At 43.5% G+C, this 26,417-nt stretch overlaps 1 protein-coding gene across 1 annotated transcript in view; it reads right to left on the bottom strand.

Annotated features, from left to right (window-relative positions):
* The window catches only part of STT3B (STT3 oligosaccharyltransferase complex catalytic subunit B), a 449,914-nt gene that overhangs the window by 357,490 nt on the left and 66,007 nt on the right, over nucleotides 1-26,417 (bottom strand). Inside the window, exon 2 of the mRNA XM_085630572.1 lies at nucleotides 9,324-9,432. Coding sequence (XP_085486698.1) covers nucleotides 9,324-9,432 — 109 coding nt within the window. The remainder of the gene's footprint in view (nucleotides 1-9,323; nucleotides 9,433-26,417) is intronic.

The raw sequence follows: 26,417 nt of genomic DNA, 5'->3' as shown, positions 1-26,417 counted from the left end.
GGGCCTAACCCTGTGGAATCAAACATGGTGGCCATTAGAGGCGGGTGAGTGTCCCTGTCCGACAGCTAAGGCCCAAAATCTAGGAGTGATCTTCGATAATCAGCTAAATTTCGCAGGCCAGATTAACCGCCTAACGCCCTCCTGTTTCTTTTTATTGAAGATCTTATGCAAGATTTTCCCCTTTATTCCTCAAGAACTCAGGAAAACGGTGGTAGTAGCTCTTATCCTCTCTAAAATGGACTACTGCAATGCACTCTTCCTGGGTATTGACCAGACGCAGATGACTAAATTACATTCTTTAAAAAATGCCACTGCACAACTGCCATTAAACATTCCTAAAGGCCATCCCACCTCTGGTAGTATAAGGTCACTACATTGGCTACCTATCCAGCAACAAGTGGAATTCAAGGCCGTCTGTCTGGTTCACGAGGCACTATACGGAGGAGGTGCTGTTCATATTCAGAAACAGTTTTTATGGTATTCGCCCATGAGAAATCTTAGATCCACAAATGCGGGACTCGTACAAATCTCCAAAATCGGCAGAGCAAGATGGGGAGACAGGAGACTATCCCATTGTGCAGCTAAACTGTGGAACAAGATGCCAATTGCTATGAGGCTGCGGCCAAATAGGCAGCATTTTAGGAAATCGCTTAAATCCTGGTTGTTCCCTTCCAACTAAGTTGCAGGGTCTAACGGAGCAGATCCCCCCCCTCACACTTCCAAGCACCAAGACGCTGCGGAAATCGGAGCTTCATAAACCTATTTTATGTTTATGTCCCTTAATGATGTGTGGGCACGACTTCTATTGTCCCTTATCGCAGAACGCATACATCTCTTCTAGAAGAAAAGAGATGTTTGCAGCCAAGTTCGTGTGACCATGGTGGGATGTTGAGAGGTGAAATGCAGTTCAAGGCAGTAGCCGTGCTAGAAGACAGCTATCTGCCCTATTTGTCTGACATGATGATCAGCAAACAGTGAGGAAAACGCACAATTTTCCCTCAACAGGTGTTATGAGATCGGGGGTGGTGTGGGTGGTCTGTGGGACATGTCACAGTTTGGCAGGACTCTTGTTGGAGCCTTCTTTGCTACTACTCATTGTTGCTGTAACATTTCCTACTGCATTCTTAGCTGTGGATTGGTGCTTCTTTACCCACACCTATGAGAGTTCCTCAGTCTTCTCCCACTGTGCCCAATCATATCTAAATAGTAAAAGGACCAGATTAGCTATGTGCCAATGGGTAGGTTCTCTCACCGCCACCCTCTTCCCCACAGCATCTATCTTTTTACTGCCATAATCCGGAGAGAAGGCATCACCAGTGACTTGTATACAGTGCGGAACACCAGGGAATCTTGTGGATCCTGTCTACTAATGTGCACTAGGTCACTGTGTGACAGTTTAAGATTCTTTTTCACCCTGGCTTTGACTGGCTTTCAGAAGTTCTCGGAGGCAGACTTTAGAATCCTCTAAATATAGGGAGGAAGTGAACCAAGCAATCCGACTGTCTCCATAAGGAATTCATCCTCCTCTTCGATTATATGCATGTTCACTTAATGGTGTGTGGCTGCATGCTGATAACCCTCATGGTACGCAGCTGTATCATCAGGGAGTGAAGCTCGGACTTGACCGTGATCTAGGTAAGGGTCATCCGAGCGGTCCACACTAATGCTCATCTAGTGCAGGTGTCTTCAGTCAGTAGATCATAGCTCGTTGACACTCTCAGAGTAGCACACAGCCTTAATGTCATTTTAGAAAAAGCACTGGGTCACATTGGTCTTTTAAAATTAAGGGAAGGTTGTGTTTATTTTACATGATTTACTTCAGGCTGCAGAAACCAAAGGCCAGTTAATTAGCAGTGCTGGAGTCAGATTTATGACCCAGGGCACAGAGATGAAGAACTAAAGCACTGAGGTGTTTAACTCTTAAATAAGTCCTAGTCAACTCAAAATTGGAGGATGAGAACAAATTATGTTTGAGTGCTCTGAAATGGTAGAAAATTAAAATGAAAACTTGCCTTAATGATTAAGGTAACTTCATGTTAATTTTCTCCCACACATTTACAAACAGCAGAACTCTTGCTTTCAGGAGCCAGTAAGTACACACTGTGCCATAATAATGACTGAAAAATACAGTCCTCATTAAATAGGAGAAATTTAATGTAAATAAAAATATTTTTATGAAACACTAAGTCAATGTTTTTCTTTATTTTAAATTAAGCCAATTGCATCTTAATGTTTTTATGAAGCATGATTCTCTTTAAATTTCTCCCATTTAAACAAATGGCTGCATTCTTTCTTCTATTTTAAATATGACACCTTGTCTACAGACCACTGGGAGTAAGGTGCCTGGGGTTTGTAATGTGTTCCTTGGAAATAGGATTACATTTAAATGATGAGTTATGGAATCCATTTAAACAAAGTTAATGATTCAGTTAACTGTGGCCTTTACACAAGGCTGGGATTTTGCCCCAGTGGCTGGTAGAAAAGGTGCCATATTTAGCACTAAAAGCTACAGCCATTATTTTAAGTGGGAGAAATGTAAAGTGCAGAAAAACGTTGCATGGTATGAACATTTTAACAGTACGTTTTCTGCACTTTAAATTTCTCCCATTTAAAAAAATGGTTATAGGTTTGTATTATGCAACGGTGCCACATATGACAAAAGGTATTCCAGTTCTACAACTACATACAACATAGGCTCTCAGTCACCCATACACATTTATCCCATTCATATGCACACATGTTCATACATCCTTAAAGACCACACTCATTGACAGACATGGCAGTCCTGTCGAAGTATTTTGTTCAAACCATAGTATCCGACTGTATGGACATGTGGCTTACAGATAATGGAGCGGCGCATGAGGGTGTCTGGTAACAATGCGCAAGTTGCTTAGCCTTCAGTAGCTCATGATGATTTTCACTGATCAGAAGCTGCTCTCACTACAGAAAATGTTGAAGACCCCCGATCTAGTTGCTTGCTGTAGGAGATATATGGCCTGTAGAGACTGCTCTGACGAGAGTGAGTAAGGAAACCCCTTTGAAGACACTGGCGGCGGCAATGGTGAAGGAGTAGATGGCTGTGGTGGAGGGGTGGAGCTGTGGAAAAGAGGGACAGGATTGGTGGTTGTGTCCCTGTGTGTCTAAGATAGAAGGCGCGCATTGGAGGAGGGGGGGGGGGGGGGCTCTTTCCCAAAAGTAAGTTTCCCCTTTGAAGAGATAGACTCAGACTGTTGCTGGAGCTGTGGAGGCAACCTGGTAGCAATCTTGCCGAAGAGGAGTTCAATGAAGAGGCACTGCTGCCTAGCGTCCTACTCTGGTTGTAACTTCTCCAAGATTCGGGCATCAATGCCCTCGTCCAGGTGAGTCTTTGAAGGATTGGGTCCTTTCTGGTCCTTGGGACCACAATGAGGTTTCGGAGTAGATATTGTGGCTTCCATGATGAAGCGGGTTTGATCACCGCAAGCAGCTTTGATGCAGATCATGGTTGGGTCCGGTTGAGGTCTTCAGGGCAGAGGAAAGCTTAAGCATCAACTGGCTCGATTGAAGGCTTCACACCCTCATAGGGCTTTGGTCAGTGCCGACCCGAGCCGGAAAGCGTTACAGCCCGTGGGCGGACATGCCTTGACTGCCATGTTCGAGGCTCTATGCCGGACTCTCCTAGGAGCCGTGCTCTGCACCAGAATGAGATGCATAGGTTTTCAGTTTCCCCGAGTCACAGTTACACTTAGACTCTAGGCTTTGATCTGAGGCCAAGTATTCAGCACTGCATCCACATAGTCTAGCTGGTCATCTCTGCTCAGAGATAGTGGCTTCAGGCTGGGAGACCACTGAATGAGGAGAGCACTGTTGCGCGAAGGGGAGTCCGAAAAGCAGGCATCCTGCTCTTGTTGGACACCAAGAGGATCTCCTCCCCAAAGGTATCTGTGGTGTAGAGCCGGTCCCGCTGCTGCACTAGGTTATGTGGCTATGTGTGCCCAACAGAGTTTACTTCAGTATCGGAATATTGTCTGTGAACAAACTATGAGAAGCAGGTGGTGGAATCATTGTCAGGGGATTGGCAAAAATGTCATTACTCATGGTGGTCAGTGCATGAGTATTAGGCATGACACGGAGGACAATGTTGGAACGGCGTGTGTTCCATCACCCATGTGCATTCTCAATCTAACATGGAGTCAGTGTCCACGGGCAATGTACACCAAGAGGAAGTGTCACAGTACATCTCATGACTTCAGCGACTTCTCCGAAGAAAAACAACTAGCAAACATCTGAGCCAAACACTACATGGCAGGAGTACACTAACCATGTAACTGATGCCACATATGGTCGGAAAAAAAAAAAGTATATATATGTTATATATATATACACACACACACACACACACACACACACACATACAGACTCGCATACACACACATGCAATTACACAACATTATCCAATGCGTTTCGGTCCTGCTCAGACCTTGATTACGGAATAATTTCAGGACCTCCCACCCCCAAATGAGGTTTAAAAACATTATCATGATGTGTAACTGAATATAATAAAATCACCGGTGCACAGCCCTTCGAGGGCAGGCATGCATTATTCAGCGTGAACGGTGTTGAGGGAAGTAATCCGACGTCTAGGTTTAGCCGCGTACCCCCACCCCCAGCCAGGAGTGCACCACATCCACTACAATTTCAGGTTCCATGGGCGATTTAACTCTATTGAGAAAGACATGTTAGACTTTGCTTGACTACAGAGAAAGCGTAAAGGAAGCACTGATCCGAATATCTCACCTGGCACAAACAAAATTAATATATGGGGGAGGCTGCTCTGCACTGTCAACATTTTGGGGTGAAAAGAATCCCTAGAGGGCTAGAAATTTCAATAATGTCAAGTCATAGCGACAAAAGCACAGAGCTACTACAGGAATGGGGCGATTACATCCTATAATCCTCATTGGGACACATAGAACTCCGGGTGAAACATACTGAAATAGCCCTGAGGGCATGCAATTCCAAGTAAAAACAATAGAAGAGGATAAATTACAACTAAAAACAACATTTAAAAGCAGATATAGAGGCAAGTCTTGAGAAACATGAGGAAGAATCCAAGGACAGGAAACAAATAACATTTTTGTGAGATAAAAGAAACTATAGTTAAGAAAGAATATTTATTTTTGAGTTTTGATAATTCACATAGGAAAAAACATTACATAAAACAATACACATGACAAGCAGGGAATCCATTCCATCAGATATGGATTCAAGTGAGGAAGCAATGTCTGAAAAGATCAATACAATGTCCTGTACAAACTAAATTCTCTTTCTAAACTGAACGTGCCGCACGCTTCAACAACAATGGGGCATGGTGTATGGTAACCCTATTTTGGGAGGGGAGGGGGGGGGGGGGGGAACAGGGGCAAGGGTTGCAGAGGTCGAGGAAGCACAAAAAAACTAGACTCGGACAAAGGGGCCAGGGAAACAACACAAAAAACAAACAGTCACGAAGCCCTACTGCCTAGACGTGGATACAGCAGTGGGACAGGCAGCCCTGAGAAACTGGTTATATTAAAGGGGAGCCTGCTTACCGCTTTGTTGCATTCCTAATGTGTACTGCTTGCAATTCTGATTCGAGAATGTGACTATACAAAAAATTTGCTGTTGGACACGAAATGAGTTACTTATCTGTAACTCCAGTTCTCCAACATTGGTATGTTTTATATATGCGACCCTACCTCCTCACCTGTCACAAGCTCATCATATTTGTTCTCACACTTCTGATTTGAAATCTGAGCTATGGTGGCCTCAAGGGGGAAAAGGAGAGCTTGAGCTTCCATCTGATTGGCTGTAATGTGGGTCCTTTCAAATGAGGTGGATGTGCAAGTAATCATACAATGTTGTAAAATGGCAATAGGGTTAAAACATTATATACTGTATGTTTTACACTGTATACTGCTATTTCATTGTACCAGGGATTCCCAGCCTGACGACGGGGAAGGATTCAACGTTGAAGATCCCCCATAAGGTGGAAATGATAGAAAAAGAGACCATAATTCCTAGGAGGATCAACGTGGGGCAGGATATGCCACTTGACAGTGGATAACCGGCTGGGTCTGAATGAAATAAATATGATTTGATAAGTTATTGTAATGTAACGTGAACACAGAGTTCCATTATAAAGAAACAAATCGATAATGCAGAATAGGATCAGTAACTAGATTTTTTTTTTCTAGAAGCCCGCAAGAATAAACTTAATCATGTGTGGAATAAGAATCAACACGATGGAATGAAACCGTGTCACATGCATATTAGGACAGGTAGCTAATGTTTTTAAATGTCACTTTGTATCTTATTTTTGGCACCACTCCACTTTCTCACTCGGAAGGGGTGATCCCCCATGAGGACCAAACAAACAAAAAGAGTACAACTCCCATGTATAGCACAAGGAAAAGGAAGTGACAAACATGAAAGGGAACTTGTATATTAACATGGGGGTAGGGTCCTGAAATTATTCTGTGATCAAGTTCTGAGCAGGACCGAAATATGTTGGATGATGTGTAAATGCACATAATAAAATCACCTGTGGTAAGCCCTTCGAATGCAGGTGTTGCATTGTTCCTGTGCGCAGCATTGGAGGATTAATTTCACAGCTAGGTTCTGCTGTGTCCCCGCATCCCCCTCGGTGCATTACGATACAGTAAAAATACAGTATTTTGCAGAATTTTTTAAATTTTTCATTATTTCTTTCATTAAGTATTGTTGTCATTTCCGCCACAATTCTATGACACATTTAATTAGGTAAATCATTGGCTTTTCCACCACTATTCCAAATCATAATGTAATCATTAGAATGTTTTTTAAAACAATTCCAAATAAATTTATGGCACTTGTGAAAGCAGTTTAATATAAAGTATTATGTCCTACTGTGCCATAACACTATAAATGTACAATCACCTCTACATCAATATTTAGCACTTGTAGTTCCCCGGTATCCTCTTTTAGAATTAACTACTTCCAGCATCTCCATCCCTCCCCTTACATTGCGTGGGACAGAATGTCACAAAATATCTCAAAAGTTCGGTTACCCTTGTGCAGTACTTTAAAATGCCAGGCTACCTGGTAATGTCTTTATTGCGGATAGCTCTCAAAACATAATATTCTCTTATATACTGGCTAACCCTTGCTGCCCAAAGAAAGGTCTGAAAAACACTGAGATACCACATTTTCACTTTTACGACTGTATGCGTGCCTTGTTTGTTTAAGTTTTCTTAAAGCCTGTGTATTGTAAGTTTTAAGTTGAATCACTGTTTACAAGCTTTGCAATTCTAGCATCTCTTAAAGCCATGTTTTCTTAGGTTAAAAATTCAAGTCTCTACTTAATTGGTTCCTCATGGACTTGGATCTTCTGAATTTTACACTAGGTCTTCTTTGCTTGCTAGCTATAATATGGTAATTTCCTATGAAATGCCAATGCTTACGAACAATGTGTAATATTGCTGCTTTGACCCAGTTGTACGTGGCTAGGACTTATAATTTTATAATTGCCAAACTAAGTAACAATTATGACTTTACTGTAAAACCAGCAGATATGGGTGAAATATTGTGTTCTAGTATAAATAAATGTGAGTGACGCACACTTTTAATTGAACGACAGTGTTATGGAAGAACCACTAGAATTGAATATCTGGCAATTACACAAATTAAAATGAAACCAAAATTAAACAAAATTACTATGATTAACTGATGGAAAGGAGAGAAAATGGGTTAAGCAAAGATTCATATTTTTCATAAAACTACACCACCCACAGGCGCCAGTTTTTACAAAGTATAAAAAAGACCTACCTAATCCACCAGACTAACTCATAGTTACATCCCAGGCCAGACTCTAAAGTGATACAGGCAATCCTTCTATCATATATTAAAGACATCACAGATCTATTAAATGGAATACTTGAAAATGGACAGGAGAATGATTACTTGGCGACGGAATTGGATATACCATCTTCCTACATTAACATACTATACGATGATAGCTTGAAATCAAACATTTGGGATCCCAACCTTAACAGATATAAGTTAATCACTTTACGTATGACAAACCTGTGCTTGACTGAAAATATTTATGTTTAAACAATTAATATATTTTGGGTAAATAAAAAAGGGAACAGCATCTGACACCCGTTTCACCCCCAGCTATGGATGGTGGAAGAAGTAGGTGTTCAACTGACCTACTAATGTACAGTGGGACATCTGAGACTGGGGGTGAGTGAGAAGTTTCAGCGTCCATCATCTCCTTGAGTTTGCACAGAAATTTATTAACCTATCTATAATATGGAAGAGAACTAAAAAACGCCATAAACTGTGTAGCTATGGTACACAATAACTCACTCTTTTTAAGCTTCACTATCACCATGATCCATACAGAAATTGAGTTTTTGGCCATCAGAATCTATATTAAACAGAAGAAATTGGAAACATCACTACTGAAAACCAATAGTGGAAAGTAGCTTGCAACATGCAAGCAGCTTTGAGAAATGTTTTGACTAAGGAGAAACTGCAACAGCGATTAAGTGTTTTACGAGACACAAGCAGATATAGCCAATATATTCAGGCCAAGGTGCTTATAAGAAAGGGTATTAGAAACAGCATCCCAACAGGTAGGAAAACAAAAGTGAGAGGACATTTTATCAGAAAAGACCGGGCAGGCCACAACTGACAAACAGGTGCAGGAAGATCTAGTGTAACGTTCAGAAAATAGGAGGGAATGGATATGGAAATTTAAACTTAAGAAAACATGGTTGCTAAGTGAACCTGGCTTTACTAGATGCAAGAAATGCAGACCATGCAAACAGGGAATAAAGTTAAAATACAATTTAAGAAAACAAAAAAAGAAGGCCAAAGCCCTATAGTAAAAGTGAGTATGTGATGTATGTCTTGCAATGTATTAGTCTTAAACCTTGTGTGTAGGACACTTTTGCTAGTATCTAAATGGTGTACAACATATGAAAGCTATTTGTAATAATGACACTTGTTATCTGGTAGCCCAGTGTCGGAGATATTTTACGATAAACATTACATGCAAAGAAGGGGGGGGCTAGAGAGGGGGCCTTGAGATGCTTAGTCACAATGCACGTAAATGTATGATATTGTAAATTGCACATACACAAACTTTTGCCAGAAATAGCAATGTGTTGTTTTTAATTTTTGGGGAGTAACTTACCAAAATAGTTACCCAACTACGAAGCTACAATAGACCATTTTTAGTCCGGAGTGTTAAAACTACTAGTGCTATTTGAGACATAGTTAAATGCATTTTTGTTCTCAAGTTCGAATATACTTACTGTTCCACCAACTATTCTTCCTAGAGGATACCAGGCTCTCTCATCGAACCAATTTAAAAATTCATAAAACCCATGGGATGCCAGGTGGTGTGTTGATCTATAGTTAAACCTGGAAAAGAAACCAGAAGAAAACTTACTCAAACATCTATACATTGAAGTACAACATTCAGTTTGCAATCATAGAAGCAATAACATTATTTCAGCGCAAAGGCAGCAGCCTTGCTTCAAATCATTAATAAATTAATCTTGTAAAACAATTCCTTACAAGCATGAAGCTCCTAGGAAACAAAGTTTCCATCACTTACTTCCTGCAAGAATAATATCTGTGCATAAATAGCTAACTATTTAAGAAGTTAACAATATTACTAAGCAATCTTCCCACTATCCACCATAGGAAAACATTTTTAGAAAGGTATGGAGTGGATGACCAGCCTGTACAGGCAGCTCAATTACATAATATGCTGCCTGTCCGGAAATACCCGAAACTATCCCCCCCTCCCCCCACAGGGAGTATGGTGGGTTTTATCCTCACTCCACCAACACTTTCTTTAAAACTACTCGCAAAGAAATCCGAGTTTCCTTACACTCACCATGGGAGATGGTTGCAGGATTCTGGCTTTTGGCTCGACGGCATCCAGAGATTCCTACCATCCCTTGGCATTTCTGGCAACTACAGTGCCAAGGAAGTCCAGGGTGATGTGGATGTGTGGCTTCAAGCATGTTCTCTAATGCAGAATGCTATATCCAAAACACTTAGAGAACTTCAGACCACCCTGATAAACGATAAGAGTGATCAGTAACCCCGAAGAGAGTGGTACAAATAACCACTACTTCAAAAGTGGGTAGGTTTTCTTCATATCTATTTTTCATTTAATAGATTTTACCATATGAACTGATGCGTGATCAAATGAACAGATCGTACACAGCAGCTTAGTTGCTAGCTCTGAGTATTGTGTTTTTGGACAACCAACTAACACTATAGATAAATCAGTCTTCTGTGCTAAAGTTACAGATTAAGACATCACATTTCTGAGATTTCATACTTGCTCTATATTTTATTTCAACAATATGTTTTAATACAGGGGAGACGGGGAACCATGATCAGACAGACGCAAATTTTCCTTGTGTTAAATTCAAAACTTGGTCTATTCTCAAAAATACCTGCTTTTCTGGGTTCACTGAGGGGAGTCGTACCTCTTTGCCAAAGTAGTAGATAGAAACCGTAAATTGACCACCGTGCAAAAACGTTTATTTTTACAACTCTACCCGTTTCTGAAGGCTGGAAAGGGGACAATCTTAGTGCAGCAAACCTTTTCTTGATGTCATTTTTAGGGGTGTGGAACATATTTCTTGCACTTAACTTTAGTACCATTTTCCCAAAAACTTATATTTTGGCTGTTTTCTTGATTGCTTGTTTTTGAAACCACAAACGTTGGGTGCTGTTAGAATTCACAAAATGTGAGAGAAGAATGCTGTTTTGGTCTGGATATACACTGTTTTGAAGTGAAAAAAATATTTGAAAGCTTAAGCACAAACTTCCCCACATATATACATTTTCTTTTTTTTTTCTTTGTTGAGCATTGGGGTGTTCGGGAGATGGCCAAGTGCCTAAGGGGTTAAGCTAAGAAAATGAATACTAGGTTTTACACAAACAATATTAGCAAAACTCAATTGGAATGGGCGATTGGTCTTTCAAGAAATGGTTTTGCCAATTTTACAAAGCTTTGTAGGCAAAATATAAATTTTGACCACTTCAAATTTTTAGGATACGCCTCTGTGGTGTATTGTACACACAGCCCGACTGGCTTCTTCTACCCCTCTACAAACTGCTTTCTAATCAAGAGCCGAATTAAAGTCAGTTTTAAAATGGCCAAGACAGCAATTGCTCACGTCGGAAAAAAAGGGTTTTAAACCTAACATTTTCGCAAACAATTAGCAACTATGAGTGAAGGCTTTCAATTACAGAAATGGAGCCTGTCAGAGCCAATTTTTTTTTTTTTAAAGTAAGACTAAAAGTTTATATCTATGCGATGCACAACAGACAAAACCAAAATACTAATGAAATCAAACAGAAGAACCATTATAGACAGTGACACGCTCACATTTAAGTACCTTTCACAAATCAACATCTAATTTTGTTAAATAAATGATCAAACGATGGTTAACTGCATCGACAATACTAGTGAAGTTCCATGAAAGGATTACACTACAGCAAAGTCAACTAAGACTTAAAAGAACAACATTAAGTGAGCCACAGCAACCGTGTACCCCCTTCCAAAAAGGCAGGCCGCTACATGCAGACATAAGGAAAACTGCACCAGATGCAGCCACACCAGCCAATGGAGGTGCAACAAGCACTTTTGACAACTAAATAAATTAAACACTGCAACAAGAATTCTTTAGTAGTGATGAGATCCGGAGAAAATCATTTTAAATTCAGACTCAAACTTGCAGGATGCATTATAAATTGTCATAGCTCTAGCAGATATTATAATAAAGAGGAGTATGAAATAAAACAATTCTTTAAGTCCAAGTTAAATTGTGATTTTCGACGATAGTTAATGCGCTTACTTAAGATTAACACTTGCACGGAAATAGCCTAAACAAAACCTATTAATTAATGGAAATATTTTATGAAAATGCATTTAGCGATTATGCTACCTTTACTGTGAATCATACATATTTCATCAAATTGTGAAAAACAGAATTCATGTTTTGTCATGTATTACAATATTTTGTCCAAAGTATCTAGTAAATGCCACGGTGCCATCATTAGGATTCTCCGGGAATCCAGAGATTATTTTGCAGAAGCAGGATAAACATTAACCTCTCTGAGCTGCAAATTGCTGCTGAAGCTGTACGACATCTCTGGAATATTTGATCTCCAACATCTGTTTCCTTCTTGCCTTAACTGCACAATCTACATCTTTAATGAGTTTCTTAAATTGCTAAATAACACCGCTATCGGTACGGAAAGGAGGATTCATTACCTATATACCTTTTGGATATTTCAATTGAAGGTGCTTAAAGACACTCGCTGAGCAATCGCACAATACAACAAGCATTTTTAACGCAATAGGTCTCGCATTATCAAAGTTTGAGTTGTTGGCACTGAAAATGAGATTATTCTTTTATTGTATCTGTACGTGCATTAAGAAATGAAGTACTTATAAGCTAAGCAACCTATTAAAAATTGTCAGAAATGCAAATTGATGTAGCAGGTTATGCAGGTGATATTAAATATCTGGAAAAAAAATGGAATTAGTTGTAATTTGAGTACTGTAACAGTTATTTATTTATTTATAGCATTTGTAAAGCGCTCTGCAACCCTACGGGCATCCTGGCACTGTGTACATATAGCTGAAAACGCTGTGCATCAGGGGCAAAAGGGATATCTTTTGATTCTGGATAGTTAGATTTTAGGGAAAAGCCATGTTTTCACCTTTTTTCGGAAGGCCATCAGTTCATCTGTTTTCCTGATGTCAATAGGTAGTCTATTCCACAGATGAGCTGCCGCTATGCTGAAGGCTCTGCCACCACATGTGGCTTTCCTGATCCTTGGCATACTGATGAGATTAGAAGAGGAGGATCGAAGGGACCGAGTGGGTTCATACCACTTAAATTTGTTTTGAAGTGGTCGGGGGCCCATCCCATGCACTGCCTTAAAGACAGTGCACAGGGATTTAAAAAGGATCCTCTGGTGTACAGGTAGCCAGTGTAAATCGGCCAAAGCGAGGGTAGTAGAGGATCTTCGCCCTCGGGAGAGTGTCAATTTTGCTGCAGCCACCTGGATGCTCTGAAGTCTGGAAATCAGGTAGACCGGGGATTCCAGTAACAGAGCATTACAGTAATCCAGGTGGTTGAGAATGGTACTCCTAACTATGGTGGCTCTAACCTGTGTTGGTAAAAGGGGCAGCAGCTTTCGAAGTCCTCGCATTAAGGCAAAGCAGCTACTCACCTGCTTATTGACATTGGTCTCTAGACTCAGACTGTCATTGAAACTGACTCCAAGGTTCCTCACTGATTTCACTGGGGTTAATGACTCACCTGGCTCCAGAGGCCAGAAGTCCGTGGGTAGACTTCTAGTGATTCTACCTACTTTGCAATGCATTATTTCGGTTTTGTCACTATTAAATTGTAATGAGTTCTGATTTAACCAGGATGTCATTTCCAACATACAGGTGTGAAAGGTCTCAAGTGAGTCTGCGTGGGCACCATCAAGAGAAATCATCAGCTGCGTGTCATCCGCATAGTTGATCACGCTAATGCCGTGAGCCGTGATGATGCCCATCAGGGGTTGCATATATACGTTAAAAAGTATCGGGCTAATTGCAGACCCCTGTGGAACCCCATGTGGAACTGTAACAAACTGACTGGTACGGAGGGATTGCTACTGCCTGCCATCTGTCCGTCAAATAGGAGTAAAACCAGTCGAGCGCAGCTCCCCCAACTCCATTGCTCTTCAATCTTGTCAGCAGAATGTCGTGACTCCCCGTATCGAATGCGGCGGACAGGTCCAGCAGGATTAAGATTGCTGATTCTCCCCTGTCCGCCCTCATTCGTAGGTCATTCAGAACCGTCAGCAGAGCTGACTCGGTTCCATGAGCTGGACTGAAACCGAATTGCTCCTCTTCAAGGATGTTGTTAGTTTCCAGGAAGAGGGCTAGTGACCTGCTGACCAGCCGCTCCATGATCTTAATTGGGCATGGCAGGAGCGATATAGGTCGATAGTTTTTATGGCAGTTCGGGTCTAGATTTGATTTCTTCAGCAGGGGGATAACAACTGCCAATTTCCAGTCTTTTGGTACAGTGCCTGTGTTAAGAGATTGATTACACAGCTGTCGAAGTACTGGAAAGAGTTCGTCCCCGAATTCCTTTACTATTTTATGAGGTAGAGGGTCCAAAGGGGATCCTGATGTTATATTAAGGGCTGTTCTTGTAAATTCTTGTTCTGTCGGGGTCTCAAAATTCTCCAAGATGGCCTTTGGAGTGGGGCGTCTTACATTTCCTTCGCTCTTCTCCCTATTCTCGGTGTTACTATTATACTGCACTAGAGGAATGGAGACATCCTTCATACCCTCGATGATTTTGGTGATTTTTTCCTGAAAGAAGGATGCTAGACCATCACATAATTCTTGTGAGGGCTTGATTTGGCTATTAGCACATTCAGGATGGGACAGCTCTTTGACTATCCTGAAGGTGTCACGAGATTTGTTGGAGCGGTTTAATATTAGGTCTGCGAAGTAATTTGCTTTGGCTATGGTGATCTCTTTCTTATACTGCACAATTGTCTGCCTCCAGATCAGTTTCTCCTGTTCTAGATAAAAAAAATTCTCCAATGCCTTTCCGCCTTTTTACAGGCATTTTTCAGTTCTTTCAATTTACCCGTATACCAGGGCGCGGAGGGTTTTCCTCTTTTTCTAATAGCTTTCAGTGGTGCAATATCGTCAAGTTTCCTGGTTACCTCTTTACATAGTAGATGATAATTGGTGGCAATATCGTTCTCTAAACCAAACGAGTTCCCAACTTGATGGAAGTCGAACTTCCCTTCCTCTTTCCTTTTTAGCAGACCCTTCCAGTCACGGCTAATGAAGGTCCTAGTCTGCGTGTTTGTTGATCCTGTATTGATCAAGGTATGGATGTTAAATAGTAGGAGATGGTGGTCTGACCAATCTACTGGTAGTGTTGTTCCCATAGTAATGAGATCCTCTGCAACGAATATTAAGTCCAGTATATTTCCTTGCCTATGTGTGGGGGTGGTTATCCATTGTTTCAGACCTAAGTTGTTACAGGATTGTGTAATATTATAGAAGGCCGTGTGTAGTTGGTCGTTATCCCACAGGTTAAAATCTCCCAGTACCAGCAGTCTGCTATGTGAGATTGACATGTTATTAATAACAGTGATCAGTTCCTGCTGTTGCATTGCATTGATGTGCCCCGGTGTCCTATAGCAGATTAAGCCCGTGAGGCAATGGCCTGAATCGTGTCTGATCGATATCCCGAGAACTTCGGCACATGAGACCATATCGATATACAATGTTACAATATTTAACTCTTCCCTGAAAATAATTCCTATTCCTCCACCTCGTCCCATAGTCCTGGGTTTATGAACAATCTTATATCCTACCGGACATGCCGGCCCTAGCTCGGATTCCATTCCCACCGCCGTCCATGTCTCGGTTAAAAATAGAATATCCAGGTTGTTGGATTCGATCAGTAGCTGTATTTCAGTGGCATGTTTCGGGAGGGATCTGACATTTAGTAATCCACTGATTAATTCTCCCTTAGTAGTGTGCTTATATTCAGCATGCTTTAGCGGGATATGCCTGTTGCCTGGGATCTGATCCGGTTTAGATAATGATTCAAGTGGGAGGGGATTAATATGTGGCCAACGCCCTAGGCAGTTGGGGCAGGGGTTCTTGTCCTCAGATATTATGTTAGGGGCTAGGCGTGGGCAGATAGCTCTGCCAGCCAGTGGATCCAGCAGCATCAGTGCTTCCCTACTATATCTGTATGCCTCAAGGTCCGGAGACGGTCGGGCAGGGGGGGGGGTTGCCCTGAGCCCGGTCCACTGCGCTTCCGGCAAAGACACAGCCTTTATGGAAGTGGGGTAGGTGAAAAGGGGGTGTGGCTGGTGTCAGTGGGCGTGCCTTTTGAATCCGGCCAATGGCGTCCGGTCTTCAGAAACCACCCGCGTCAGCGTTCTGCCCGCTGTGCGGGGAAATAGTGCCTTAGATCCTTTTGAAAACACACAATTATTACACGATTTACACAAGTTTAAAATCTCAAGAGTCCCTGCTCCCGGCTGTGCCTCAGGAGAATCAACTACTTTTAAGAATATGAAGGTGATGCGTATTGGGTATGGTACTAGTTGTGTAATCTTATCATTAGGAAGAAATTTAGTGTTATTTTTTATGCGATGTTTGTTAAAATATGAATTGTAATATTCATAACAAGTTGGCAGGTATGATGACCTGAGGGAACTTGTTCTCCCTCTACAGCAGGAAGTCACTATAACGGAGCCAGGGCTTTAAGTGGAATGAAAATGCTTTGGGGGGGGGGGGGGGGGGGGGGGGCTTTGAAAGGAACGCGGCTGATGTAATGAAAGGCGTTGCTTAAAACCACGAAGTGAAAACCCGTGCTTAGTATAGTGCGTTGCCCCACTGATATTTTGTTGCTTAGTCATTCCATCCAGATACAACAAGTAACATTACACCTACAACAAGCCAGGACTGTTGGCTTTGTCAATTGTTGTTAGTTGCATTAGACAAATAAGCAACAACTATGGCTTTGATGCACATCATTTTGAAAATATAAGCATCATACTTCCCCATCAGCATTGCATTATTCGTGACTAACCATATTGCCCCATCAGTTTAATCCATTCAGCAAAGGCCAATAGCCCAAGAGGTGGACCCACAGAATGCATAAGATAAAGCAATCATCCCAGAATCGCAGAGAGCAGCTGTGGTTTCTTCCATTAAAGGTGATGTGCTGTTCTGTTGGGAAACTCTCTGAAATTCAGCAGGGACAAAACAGAGGTGATGTGCTGTTCTGTTGGGAAGCCTCTTTGTGCATTACCAGCAGACTTCTGGCCCCCGAAAGACAGCTTGTTCCAGTGGCCACTACTCCGGTGTAGAAACTGGGAGTACAATTGGGTAAGGATCTATCTTATGCGTTAGTATAAACGCGGCACCCGCGCTTAACTTATAACATTAAAAGTAAAGCGTGGGTGCCGCGATTATACCAAACGTAAAGAAATAGAAACAAAAATCTATTTCTTTACCTTTGGTATAATCGCGGCACCCGCGCTTTACTGTCAAGCGCGGGTGCCGCGCTTATACCAGAAGTAAAGAAAAGTGGTGCGCGCGTCACGCCTGACTCTCGGCACGATCTATTGGTGTCTATCACGCGCTTGGTCCGCTTAATAGACACAAATAGGCCATGGGAGGAGCTATGCGCGCGCCTCAGGCCAATTGCGTGCAGTCTTCTGGAAGACGACGCACGCAAAGGCCAATGGGGGAGCTAAAAAGGAATCGCACACGCACGAGCGTGTGGGATTCCTAGAGCGATTTCTGAAACCCAGAACTAAAGGACTCTCGCCTGCGCAAGCACTGCTGCGCAGTGCAACGCAGGTCGCGAGACCTAAAAGGCAAATAATTCTATTTCCTCCACATTTCAGCGAAGACTGTGGACTCCTGCCTTACTTCAAAATTTAAAAATTCACAGAAACAGGCATTTTCTCTTCACCAACTAGGACCGCTTCAAAAGAAATTCAATCAGAAGCATAAACTCCACAGCTAGTAATTAATACAGAGAGACTCAATCAATCAGGGGGTTTATAAAGCGCGCTACTCACCCGTGACGGTCTCAAGGCGCTGGGGGGATTGCAGCTCCGGATCGGTCGAAGAGCCAGGTCTTGAGGTCCTTCCTGAAAGTGTGCAGGGTCGGGGAGCATCTGATTTTCACAGGGAGCTCGTTCCAGGTCTTGGCCGCGATGTAGGAGAAGGCTCTCCCGCCTGTTCTGGTTCTGCAGATGCAAGGTACCTCTGCCAGGGCGAGGTCAGCGGAGTGGAGGTTCCTCTTGGGTAAGTGGAAGGATACTCTCTCGTTGAGGTATTTAGGTCCGATGTTGTGGAGGGATTTGTAGGCATGGGTAAGGAGTTTGAAGGTGACCCTCTTTTCGACGGGGAGCCAGTGGAGGTCTCCTAGGTGTTGGGTCATGTGTTCGTGGTGCGGTGTTCTGGATGGTTTGGAGTTTGTGTAGAAGAGTTCTGATGATTCCAGCGCATAGGCCGTTGCCGTAGTCCAGTCTGCTGGTTGTAAGTGCATGAATGACGGTCCTTCTGCAGTCGGGGGGATCCATTTGAAGGTCTTACGGAGGATGCGCAGGCAGCTGAAGCTAGTGAAAGCGACGGCGTTGATCTGGCGGTTCATGGAGAGTGAGGAGGCGAGAATGATGCTGAGGTTTCGTGCGTGGAAGGTAGGGGTGGATGGATTCCAGAGGGCGGAAGACCACCAGGTGTTGTCTCAGGCGGCGGTGCAGGGTACGAGGATGAGGACCATGGTCTTCGAGTTGAGGTTCAAGCAGCTGTCCTTCATCCAGGCTGCCACTTTTATTCCTTCCTGAAAGCAGTCTCGGATGTCTTCGGGAGTGAGAGGATTAGCTGGGTGTCGTCAGCATAGGATACAATGCTGAGGCCATGCTGTCTGACAATGATGGCGAGGGAGGCCATGTAGATGTTGAAGAGCGTGGGGCTGAGCGATGATCCTTGGGGTACTCCGCAGTTGAGATCGGTGGGTTCGGGGAGGAAGGGAGGGAGTCTGATCCTCTGGGTTCTGCCAGAGAGAAAGGATTGGATCCAGTCGAGGGCGGCTCCTTGAATCCCTGTGTCGTGAAGTCTGGCTGCGAGCGTGCGATGTGAAACGGTGTAAAAGGCTGAAGAGAGGTCTAGGAGGATGAGGGCCGCAGTGTCCCTGGTCGAGTAGCATGTGGACGTCGTCCGTGGCGATGAGGAGCACGGTCTCGGTGCTATAGTTGCTGCGGAATCCAGACTGGGAGGCATCTAGGATGGAGTTCTGGGTGTTTACGAGTCTCTCGGTGACTTGGGAGGTGAGAGATGGGCCGGTAGTTTTTCAGGTCCGTTGGGTCGGCCGTTGGTTTCTTGAGGAGGGGCTTGACCACCGCCCGCTTCCAGTCGCCTGGGAAGATGCCGGATCTGAAGGTGGTGTTGTTGGCCCATCCTAGTTCAGGTGCGACGGTGGCCCTGTGGAGAATGTGCGGTGGGCAGGGGTCCGTTGGGGCTCCTGAGTGGGTTATTTTCATAGTCGCGGTGACTTGTTCGATGGTGGCGGGAGCCCAGGTCATGATGCACTGCTTATCGGCAGCAGGGGGGAGAGGGGTGGTGGTGTTAGGCGTCTGTTCGCTGAAATTGTCGTAGAGGAACTTGATCTTCCGATGGAAGTAAGAGCTGAGCTTGTCGCAGAGTTCCTGGGAAGGAGTGAGTCTGTGGCTTTGCTGGGGGGTTTTGTGAACTGCTGTATGACTAACAGTTCCTTGACGTTGGTCGCGTTGGTCTGGACTTTGTCTCTTATGAAGGTCCGTTTGGTTTCTCTTACGCGCTGGTGGTATTCCTTCAGGGGGCTCCTGTGATTGTTCTGAGTTTCAGTGGTTTTCTGGTTTCGCCAGGTTTTCTCAAGGCGTCTGCAGGAGCATCTGGCTTCTTGTAGTTCTGTGGGGAAGCAGGCGGCCTTCGGAGAGCATTGATTGGCGGGGTTGTGGAGGGGTGAAAGCTTGTCGGCGCAGCAGGAGATCCAGTGGTGAAATTCTAGGACTGCGGAGTTCGTGTCGGTCGTGGCGCGGGGGGGGGGGCGGGGTTTGGAGGAGAGTGGTGTTGAGGTGTTCCTCAGTGACCTTGCTCCATTTCCATCGTGGGGGGCGCGGGAAGGCTTGGGTGCGGCGGTGGTGTTGAAAGTGAAATGGACGCAGTGGTGGTCCGTCCAAGGGGAGTGGGAGATGTGGCTGAAGCGTATGTTAGCGCCTCCCGCGAAGATGGGGTCGAGGGTGTGTCCCGCTCTGTGGGTAGGCGTGTTGACCAGCATGTTGACCAGCTGGTTCAGTCCGAGGTTGGCGAGGAGAGCGGTGGTTTCGGGGTCGTTGCAGTTGTTGAGGTGGAAGTTCGGGTCCCCGAGTAGAATGTAGTGCGTGGAGGTGATGGCGTGGGGTGCAATGAGCTCGGCGATGGCAGTAGCGGGCTGGGTGCGAGGTCATGGCGGTCTGTAGATGAGGGTGCCGCGTAGTGGTCCTGGGGCGGGGCTGGTCTGGATCTGGAAGTGGAGGTGCTCGTTGTTGGAGTGGGGGTCACTCGTGCTGGATGAGGGTCTCGGATGGGGGTCTTGTGTACGATAGCGAGTCCTCCTCCTGGGCGGAGGGGGCGGTCCTTTTTCTGGATCTTGTAGCCGCTGGGGATGGCCGAGGCGATGTCAGGGCCAGAGGAGGTGTTGGTCCAGGTTTCCATGAAGGAGACGTAGGGCAAGAGGGTGTCGATCAGGTCCCAGATTTCTACAGCATGTCTGTACAGGGAGCGCACGTTGAGGAGGATGCATGTCAGGGTCTCGGAGGTGCGTGCATCAGGCGGGCCTTCGACGGTAGTGAGAGCTGTATCGGTAGAGAAGGATCTGTGGCAGGATCTGCACGTGAACTGTCCATGGGTGGTGTTCGGCGAGGATTTGCGCAGTCAGTGTGTCTTCCGGGGTGGAGTGCGTGGAGGGTGGTTGAGTCGCAGCGATGGGGCCTCAGAGATCCCAGGTTCCTGGCGCTGGTCGCAGTGTGGTCGCGGACGGGTGCAGACGGGCTTGCCTTAGGCGAGACTTCCCCATTAACAAGGGGAGGGGGCGGGACCAGGTAGGGAGGCGGGAGCGGTGACTGTCGGGGTGGGAGGGCCCGCAGGAGCAGCGGCAAAACAGGCATGGCAGGCGAGTGGAGAACAGAATAAAACTCAGGGGGTTCGGCGGAGATACAAGCAATAATAATCCCAAGTAAACACAATCCCAAAGTAGACACAAAAAAATACAAATTAGCACCAAAGAAACAGCTGAGAAAGAAAAAAAATTCACCCGGAGGCTGGTCGTGCTGCTGGCGCGAACCCTGACTGCGGAGGACTCAAGGCTGCAGCGGTGAGGTGAAGCTGCAGGGGAGAGTGCTGGCCTGGACCCACAGTCTAGGTTTCACACGCGCTTCCCGCAGCGGTCGCCATTAAGAAGGGGAGGGGACGGGACCTGGTAGGGAGGCAGGAAAGGGGACTGTGTCTGAGTGTGAGGGGCCGCAGGAGCGGCTGCAAAACGGGCTTGGAAGGAGAGTGGAGAAGAGAATAAAACTCAGGGGTCCGGTGGAGATACAAGCAATAATAATCCCAAGTACACACAATCCCAAAGAAGACGCAAGAAAACAAATGAGCACCAAAGAAACACAGTTGAGGAAACATCACCCGGAGGCTGGTCGTGCTACTGGTGCGAACCCGGACCGCGGTGTTGTGTGTCGATTCGCATTGCCCTTATTTAGGCACAGAATCCCAGTCCTTATTTAGGCATTGGCTATGCAATCCAAATACAGGCATGGTAACCTACATCTGTCCATCCCACGTCACAACGAGTTCTTAGAAACCAGACCCTTAAGCCGAACGGGACTTTCCCTAGCTAGGATTATTGATTTCTCCAAGAACTCATCTATTATGCATGAACTACTATTCCTTAGGGATTCATCCATGACGTCTTCCTCTGCCCGACTTTACGTCAATGCTAGCATACCTAAGCACCTTCCAGGTATAAATATAACTTCCCTTACCATAGCAAACCACGGCACGACTCAGCATGACTAGACTGCACGGTCCGCCACGGAAAGTTTGGAAGAGACCATATCCCGGCCTGTCGCACTGACCAGATGCTGTCATCCCTGCTCGCAGAGAATCCAGCTTCCAGTGTTCTGACTCCCTTCGCGGGGTGTTAGAGTTTGAGACCCGGAAAGAGATTCCCACCTCTCTCATTCTAAAGGTATGGAGCTGACTAGAACCTAGAGGGACTCTTGGCATAGTAAACTTAGTATATACCATACTATAGAAAACAGCACCTAATTCTTACCTCGTACTACACTTAAGTTAGGTACACTGGGGTAGAACTATTGAGAAGCATCAGACAAGTATTCACTTTTTAGCCTGTGTTATTATATATATATATATATATATATATATATATATATATATATATATATATATATATATATACACACACACACATACATACATACATAAATATATAGTCAGGCACACTGAGTTCGTTAGAAATAAAATGTATTTAGTGGGTTATCAGCCTAATACATTAGGGGCACTATGCCGCCAGGATATTTATGTAAAAACAAAGGGTACAAAGTCTGATCCATCCCCGCTCAAGATGTAAGTTTTGATCGCCTGACTGCATGTGATCTGGGTGTTTATCATGATTTTTTCGAGCACTATTTGCCGTTTATGGTAATTACACTGATCCGCTCAGATTCACTTTTGATGCAATATGATTACAGACATAGGACTATAAGTCTACAATAACAAAATATAATTACACACATGTTTTACATTCAATGTGTGTCTGTATTGTCAATACCAACTGACCTATTGAGTATAACATACAACGTATTATTTGTTTTTTGACATTCAGTCATGGCCGCCACATTTGCAGGCCGAGACCATTTGACAAAAAGTAGTCTTTCTTTCATGTTTGTACCTATAAAGATTCCTTTGAAATGTACACGACTTTGTGTGAGCAAGACAGCTTGTCTGTCGAAACGCGTTACCGTGGTGAATAAATCTTGGTTTTCCCTGAGTGCGAGTCCTTCTTTGAAGAAGTTTGCAGCGTGTGACATATTCACCGGGAGACCTGCCCGGTTTGACTTGCCACCTGTCTACGGGCCATAGACTTTGGAAACTTGGTAGTTTGGAACGATATATATATATATATATATATATATATATATATATATATATATATATATTCACTGAAAAAACCATAGGTTTCACACATGTTATAGTTAGCGGAAATTTTACTGATAAAAAACCAATGAAATTCCCCCGTTATAGTTAGTGCAGGCAACTATAACTCACGCGACCGCAATCCTCTGCTGATGCTAATACTGTATTTAGACACTTATTTGCCCATGTCTTCTTCCATACATTTTTAGCTATACATATATTACAAATATTTTTTTTTCATAAAGACACATATGTCATCAGCAGAAGATTGCGGTCGCGTGACTTATAGTTGCCTGCACTAACTATAATGGGGGAATTTCATTGGTTTTTTATCAGTAAAATTTCCGCTAACTATAACATGTGTGAAACCTATGGTTTTTTCAGTGAATTTGCAAGGTTTTTTAAATGCTAATTCCTAACTATAACGTGTGTGAAACCTATGGTTTTTTCAGTGAATTTGTACGGTTTTTTAAATGCTAAGTTACTTTACGCCATTCGTGGCACAGTCAAGGTTTCCACAGACTCTGGAGGGAAAACAAATGGCGGTGTACCAATCGGTCCTACAAATTACTCCACAAAAACTTTAGATTACACTACCTGCGTTAAAAATAAAAACAAAACTTGATGCGTCCACCACATTATGATAAACACAATCGTAACACCTTTTAGCTCAAGAAACAGATATTCAAAAAGGAAATAACCATGTTAATGTGCCAAACAGATATAACCATGACTCTTATGAATCTCCTCATGTACTTCTTGTAAGCATTATCATAAACACGCAAAGTGCTCAGATACCCTTAGGTCTAGCTAGTACTATATAAAACTCAAAAAAACGTAATATAGCGCTTCAAACTTTACTTCTACCATTCTGAAAGCGGTGGGTGGGGAGGTGTGGGGGCAGCGCGGAAGACAAGGGGAATCAGCGTTACTAGGATTGCAACATGAACTTCCAGGTAAAGCTTGAGAGCTCCAAGGGTATAGTATACGGGGACATGCTGATGGCTACTATTTCACATTAATATCAGGGGGTTCAATGCTGTCCAAAGTAACTATGAGCCATGAACCAAAATGTTAAAGTGTCAGAGACAAATTAAAATCCTTTCATCCATCCACCTACCTTTCTTTTGGGTACTGTAGTTCATAAACCAACTGAAAATCGCTGAAATTCGCCAGTTCTGGTAGTCTATGCAAATCATTACTCATGCGCTTACTATGCACTGTTCCTGACATCGTAAAACATCTTACATGTTATAACGGATGGCATCATTGAGGACATTTCATATACAACATTGGCAATGTTGTTAAGTCATTACTGCCAGGCTAGTAACTACACAGAGTTTGAAAGGCGATGGTAAGGTTATCACAGAAGTGCTAACATGTGTAACTTCTATTGCTAAAACGATAAGGATCCAAGTGCAAGCGTACATTTATCAATAAAATAAATACAGGACTACAATTGTTTCAGCTTCATTAATTTAAAAACACAAATAGTGACTACCATTAAATTTGCCAAAAAATAAATATGAATAAACACAGACAGAAAGGTCAGGACAAACCAATCATAAAGCCAGCAGACCTATTTAAGATGTATGTAGTGATGGTGTATATTTAGCTGTAGGATTACGGTAAACAAAAATAATAATCTTGTGACTTTCAAGGCTGTATGCAAGCTAGTGTGGACACAACAAGATGATGGACGGAGTGCTGAAACATATCAACCACTCACCCCCAGTCAAGAGATCTGGGTTTAATCCATCGTTTTTTGCTCATTATGCCACCCCAGCTTGGTCCCAGCCATCTGCAAATCAGCTTTGACCCTGCTCCTCATGGGAACTGTTCAGCCAGAACTGCCAGGGCAGGCCCTCCGTGAACCAGAAATAAGCATCATGGGACCAGTTTCTGGGTATCACTCTTCATCAGCCAAGGCTGGAGTGTTCCCATGGGGAGCAGGGTTAAGACTGAGTTGCAGATGGCTGGATCTAAACTGGATTGTGCGGCGTGCAAAAAAATGCTGGATTTAACCCAGATATGTGACTGGGGGTGTATTGATTGGTTCAGCCTCCCGTCCATCATCTGTTCTTTTTGCATTTGCTAGATAGTATAATCAAACATGTGGTAATAATTAGTTTATTGGATTGTCCAAAATGTTTTAATGTTTTCTTTCTCCACAGAGTAATGTTTGCGTCTGTGAAAGACAACCCTAGCACCACCTCCCCACCACCTCTCATTCTTCCTCCCGTTCCAGTGCATCGTTCCACCAATTCCTCTGTTTTTAGTTGGAGAGAAAAAAGATGGAAATGGGCTTGAGGGCTAACCCCTAAGCTTTTGTTGCCTAGTTGAAAACCTGTACCTCGATACCCCATTTTCTTATTTTTGTGGCTGTCTGCCCTGTTCCACTTACAGATCCACTGCCATTTCTCTCTTCAGGTTAGGTCGAAGCCTGCCAGAAATTGCAGTGGTCTGTCTAGGAAAGACATATTGAGGACATGTTGATGGCGAACATGGACAGCACCTCCGGCCACTGCTTCCTCTTGGATTTTTGTTTTGTCAGTTAATTCTCGCTATTAAATAAATGGTTTTGGTTTGGACCGTCTAAATCGCTGTACATTTCGTAAAGCATAACCGTTTCACCATTAAGCTGACTGGCTTTTAATAAAAAAAAAATCCTTCCACAAATGTATGCTCTGCTTTGGTCTTTTTCTAAAAGCACTCCGTGAGAGTGCTTTTCCCACACTGTCTTCCTACCTCTCCCAGCACATTTATTTTCATAACATTATAAAAGCTCTATTTTCTAACTTCGAGCTGCTCTCAGTGCGTTTGCAGTGTTATATGGATTCGCCTTTCTACTGGCTCTTTAGTGCAAACTATTTTATCTAGGGGCCTTCATACACTTCAACATGTACACTTCATTTCATACTGTTAACATTCTAATTTTTAAAAAAACTAAAACCACTTCTTTCTTACCCATTCCATGGAAGTACATGTGTTTTTACCATTCAGTGTTATCGCTAGTTTCTCCAAAGCACATGATTTCTTTTCATAACTTTATAATTTCTAACATCTCTCAGTATGGGAAAAGATCAGAGAAGAGCTGGTCAAACTCCCTATACGAGATTGCGACCATAATTTTTGCCACACTGTGACAAGTGAATTTTTTTGCAGAAGTAGATTTATGATGAAACCTGTCCCATAGACAAGTAGATATGTGATTAAATTCCACACCCCTGCCTGAGTAACACAGTGTGTATATGTAAACTTTGTGTTGGCAGAATACAGGGAGTGGTCACCATGCAGAAAAGATTTAAGATCTATGTTTGAAGGATCTACTATTGGCATAATATGTAACATTCACAAGTAGGTTTTCGGAATGCAAGAAGCAGACAGTAGGCGTAAAGATTAGCATGAGTTTGGTACTCTAGTACGTTCGCATACCCAATGTGCGTAAAAGCAGTGGCGGGGGGTGGGTAGCGGGTGCGGGGGTGTTGTATAAATCTTGTAAAGAAAATACAGAAACAAACACAAAAATTGTATACTAAAAATAAAACTGCATAAGGCCATGGAAAAAAATAAGAAC

This window comes from Triturus cristatus, chromosome 10 (genome assembly GCF_964204655.1).
Source record: "Triturus cristatus chromosome 10, aTriCri1.1, whole genome shotgun sequence".
NCBI lineage: Eukaryota > Metazoa > Chordata > Amphibia > Caudata > Salamandridae > Triturus > Triturus cristatus.
The sequence above is the reverse complement of the archived record's forward strand: the minus strand, read 5'-3'. Positions and strand labels throughout refer to the sequence as shown.